At 39.7% G+C, this 5,314-nt stretch overlaps 1 protein-coding gene across 1 annotated transcript in view; it reads right to left on the bottom strand.

The window, feature by feature from the left end:
- Positions 1-2,912, bottom strand: part of UBR5 (ubiquitin protein ligase E3 component n-recognin 5) — a 99,893-nt gene extending 96,981 nt beyond the window's left edge. Inside the window, exon 1 of the mRNA XM_010863554.1 lies at positions 2,816-2,912. Within this exon, the coding sequence (XP_010861856.1) occupies positions 2,816-2,912 (97 nt within the window). The remainder of the gene's footprint in view (positions 1-2,815) is intronic.
- Between the last annotated feature and the right edge of the window lie 2,402 nt (positions 2,913-5,314).

The raw sequence follows: 5,314 nt of genomic DNA, 5'->3' as shown, positions 1-5,314 counted from the left end.
TGTTGCTTTCTGACCTGCATACAGGTTTCTCAAGAGGTAGGTCAGGTGGTCTGGTATTCCCATCTCTTTCAGAATTGTCCACAGTTTATTGTGATCCACACAGTCACAGGCTTTGGCATAGTCAATAAAGTAGAAATAAATGTTTTTCTGGAACTCTCTTGCTTTTCCGATGATCCAGCAGATGTTGGCAATTTTGATCTCTGGTTCCTCTGCCTTTTCGAAAACCAAGCTTGAACATCTGGAAGTTCACAGTTCACATATTGCTGAAGCCTGGCTTAGAGAATTTTGAGCATTACTTTACTAGCGTGTGAGATGAGTGCAATTGTGCAGTAGTTTGAGCATTCTTTGGCATTGCCTTTCTTTGGGATTGGAATGAAAACTGACCTTTTCCAGTCCCGTGGCCACTGCTGAGTTTTCCAAATTTGCTGGCATATTGAGAGCAGCACTTTCACACCATCATCTTTCAGGATTTGGAATAGCTCAACTGGAATTCCATTACTTCCACTAGCTTTGTTTATAGTGATGCTTTCTAAGGCCCACTTGACTTCACATTCCAGAATTCGTCTGGCTCTAGGTGAGTGATCACACCATCATGATTATCTGAGTTGGGAAGATCTTTTTTGTACAGTTCTTCTGTGTATTCTTGCCACCTCTGCTTAATATCTTCTGCTTCTGTTAGGTCCATACCATTTCTGTCATTCACTGAGCCCATCTTTGCATGAAATGTTCCCTTGCTATCTCTTATAATTTTCTTGAAGAGATCTCTAGTCTTTCCCATTCTATTGTTTCCTCTATTTCTTTGCATTTCTGTATTTCTTCCCATTGTAATATTAACACAAGTTTTCTGTTTTTAAAAGAAAAAATAAGCCACCCTGGTGGTGGTAGTGTAGTTGCTAAGTCGAGTACACTCTTGCGACCCCATGGACTGTAGCCCACCAGGTTCCCCTGTCCATGGGATTTCCCAGTCAAGAATACTAGAGCAGGTTGCCATTTCCTTCTCCAAGGAATCTTCTGAATCCAGGGATCAAAACCACATTTCCTGCACTGCAGGCAGATTCTTTACTGCTAAGCCACCAGGGAAGCCCACCTTAGAGCTCACCAAATTCCATTTCAGAATAAATCTTTACATGTGATTGTGATGGGAAACAAGAACACAGCATTACATTACAAAATAACCTCATAACTCAGCATTTAATCTCATTTGGAGACAGGCAGGAAAGTCTTTGTGAGGTGGCTATAACACACAATGGATAGGTTAGCAGTATGTTTCTGACAATCCTTAGTACTCCGACACCAAAGATTTATTGTGTATTCCGATTCAATAATCTATTCTATTCCTTCAGATTTATAGACAGATTTACAGATCCACAGGCTGGAAATTTTTCAAGCACCAAGGTAAGGTAACAGCAAACCAGTATTAAAAGAGAAATAAGTATAACAGTACCTGCTAGAAGGTAATGTATTTCATAGCTGCCCTTGAAATTCCCTACAAGTTCAGTCTCATCTCCCCCAAATTTAACATTATAATTTCTATGACCCGCAACTGACAGCAGCACTTAATGCAGGGTCTTCAGTTTTATAATTCTCTGCCCTAATACTGAATCCCCTGCCACCTGTTCAATAAGCACATCCCCAAAACAAATGAAACCTGCTAGATTCCTAGTTACATTTCTAAATGTAAAAAATTTAGGTGTGTCTGGACCCCTAAAAGGCTCCAATTCTCCAGCATGTATTTCCCTCAGTCCACCTTCTACAAGATGATGTTTTTTCCTTTACCTGGAACTGTAAGACCAGGGATACCTATCCATGTTTCACGTTTATCAGTACTCACTTTAGTGGTAGAAAGTGGCGTAATTCTTCTGCCACCCATACATTTCCTCTAGTCTTGTTCTTATTTCTTCAGGCCCAGCTCAAACACTAACTCCTCTCCATGAATTTTTCTGGTAGCTCTAATTTTCTTCCTACATAAACCTACAGCTTCTCCCTCATACAGGACCCTTTAATGGTCTACTTGACATTCTACAGTCATTTGTGTTTCGATCTAAACTGGCTTCAGACTTAAAGCAAAGAAGAGATAAAACTTACCAAGTATTTCCCCACTCTTCCATTTCTTTCCAACAGTGAAAAATGTACAATAATACTTGTTATAATACATTTCAGGAGCAGAAAAGATTCCTGATCTTAAACTAAACTACTCCTCAGGTCTTCCACCTCAAATTGAAGTTTAGAACAAGCAAGAAAAGTGTGAATATACAGATCTTTTTAGGACAGCTGCCCATATTAACTCATTAACAGACCAGTTGACACAGTGAAAACATCTGATAATTCACCAGTTACCCAATAATCATATTAGCAAACTACCTTTAAAGTGACCTCACACCACTCTCTAGATATCCATTCATGGAAATAAAACTTTTACCTATCCACATAATTTTATTTTGGAATATAGGGCTTAATAATCCATATGAAGAAACAACAGTGAATCAGTGAAAGGCTACTTATAACACTAAATCATAAGATTCCTACAGAAAATGTCTTAAAGAACACCTGTCATCCACATCAGAGAAGGCAGGTACTGCCAAAACTTAAATGCACCCAGATTATCTTTTTGTAGAAAAAGAAATACTGTAGGAATATTTCTAGCATTTCTCCAAAAGCAAACTCTCTAAAGCTTAAAATTCAAGAAGCAATCAAAGCACACTTTTTTCTTTTTTTCTTTCGGAGCAATGGCTATGTTACCAGATTGATGGCAGAGAGAAGAGTCAAACCCTCCTCTGACCACGGAATATGGTCTCTGCACTGTATCATCACACACCTTCCTGAGTATCGGGAGTCCCCCCACAACACAGTTCTTTTATACCACTGTTGCACCGCACCATACAAACTGCCACCTCTGAAATGCTTCCTTGCATGCCAACTGTTCACATTATCAACAATAACAATAAATTCAAGCTATTACATGGTGGTGCTGCCTGGCAGCAGGACTGTACCTGGGAGAAAAGAATGTACTTTCGGCAAAGGTGCAGAGAGCATTCTGAGACGGTCATTTACTTGTGCCAGCATTTAGTAAGAACATTCCCACCCCCACCAGCAAACTGAAAGCCTGGAGTTAGCTTCTTCAATCCTGCACAGTGGGTATCCCAACCCCAGGTCCCTCTGCACACAGCCCTGGAGCAGGCCACCTGCTCAAGGGGAGCCCCTTGAGGTAGTTTTGGGTGTCAAGACGGAAGGGATAACTGAGTCTCCTCCTCCTGCTGCACTGTGGATTTGTTTATGGGTGAAGGAGATGAAGTCTTTCAGCCTACCTGCCCACTGTGCTGTGACTTAAAATATTAGGAGCTACCTTGACCTGTGAGCCTGAGAAGAGCTTAGCGGAATTAGGGTTGCTTTGGCCCAAACAAGAAGCACCAGCACTTTAGGGGTGATTCCCTTCAACACAATTCCCTGTGATTATGAAAGACTCTCTTACTGTATGTCTGAAATATGACTTCAAGACATTCAATTTTCAGATACAGTTTTTAAAAATTCATTTTGTACTGCTTATATCTGAATTTAACCCTGATCATGCATTCCTAGCTTCAGAATTTCTCAGGAATTGGGGGTGGGGGGGTGGATAATGAGAGAAGCAGTACAGGTATTTAGACAATACATACAGAGAAGAAAAAAATCACTACACCAAAACACAACAAGTGATGGTTTCTAAAAGGCTGGTTACAATGGAGGGTCTGAAACACTATTTATGAACTCTTAATACTGTTAAAACTAAAATCCAGGGGCTTCCCAGTGGCTCAATGGTAAAGAACCCACTTGCCAACGCGGGGGACACGGGTTCCATCCCTGATCTGGGAATATCCCACATGCTGCAGAGCAATTAAGCCCGCGAGCCACAACTACTGAAGCCAGCACCCTAGAGCCCGTGCTCCACAAGAGAAGCTAATATAATGAGAAGCCCGCACACTGCAACTAGAGAAAAGCCCGTGCAGCAACAAAGACCCAACAGAGCCAAAAATAAGTTAATCAACTAATTTTTAAAAATCCACTGGTCTATTTTGCACTCAGAATAAATGTATCCATGCATGATTCTCTAGATGTAAAATGACATGGTAATGCAACATAAAGCATATGAAAAATGTAACCCTGCCTCCCTGATAGCATTAAATTTCTCATGAGCACTAAACGTTTATTTCAGTAGGGGAAGGTGAGGCAGTAGATAGAGGCAAGGATAGGAAAGAACTTCTAAGATTTACATGCAAAAGCTACAGTCAATCAGTAAAAGGGGTGGGGAGGGGAAGTCTTTAAGTCTAAGTCACAAACTGCCAGCCTAACAGGTGTACACAAGATATTGAATCACATGGCCTTTTAAATTTTTAAAAGACTGTTAAAGAACTTGGCCAACATGTAAAACTGGAAAATTTCAGATACTCAGATTTCTAGCTTCTTTTGAAAAATGAGATCTAACAACCAAGCTTCTATTGACTAGTGGTGACAAGAGGTACCCTTACCCGCCTAGCACCTGGAGGCATTTGCATTTGAGACTACTGATACAGATTATTCCTCCCACCCTCTAAAAGAGGGTATTTCCTTGTGAAGAGTAATCTGTTCAGTTTTATAATGCAAATCTCAGCTTGTACTTTGATCCATAATATATCTTTGCTTAGACATAAATCTTAGCCACTTTTTCTTTAGATTTGAGTTGACTTTTCTCTTTTTTGCCTACCAAAGAAAATGGTGCCAGGTAGCAAACACTTTTTTTTTTTTTTTTTAATTTGGTTGTACCGGGTCTTAGTTGTGGCACACGGGATCTAGTTCCCTGACCAGGGATTGAACCCAGGCACCCTGCACTGGGAGCAGTCTTAGCCGCTAGACCACCAGGGAAGTCCCCTGACTTTTAAAAGACTCCAAATCACCCAAATGATGGCTTTTATAGGAGGAAAAAACCCATCTGTCAGCTTCCTGAGTAACCAGTTATAGGTAGGATTTCTATACACTTTGTGCTTATGGACAAAACGAATGTCTGTTTATATAATGTGTTCATTTTACCTTAAATAAATAAACACAAGACATTCAGCCTCAAGACACATTCAAGACCAAAAAAAAAAAAAATTTTCCAGATAAATACAGAAAATGATATAAATTTTAAGTGGGAAATTTAATTCTTACTTCTAAAATGGTTTTCAGGTGAAACAGCTCAAACATTTCTATACAACTAAGATGAGAAAATTCCACGTTATAGACATACTCTGCAACTACAACAAAGAAAAATACATTATACTTACAAATAATTTCTTCCCTTAACATAAGAAAATATTCTAGT

The sequence above is a fragment of the Bison bison genome, unplaced genomic scaffold (assembly GCF_000754665.1).
Source record: "Bison bison bison isolate TAMUID 2011002044 unplaced genomic scaffold, Bison_UMD1.0 scf7180017864491, whole genome shotgun sequence".
NCBI lineage: Eukaryota > Metazoa > Chordata > Mammalia > Artiodactyla > Bovidae > Bison > Bison bison.
The sequence above is the reverse complement of the archived record's forward strand: the minus strand, read 5'-3'. Positions and strand labels throughout refer to the sequence as shown.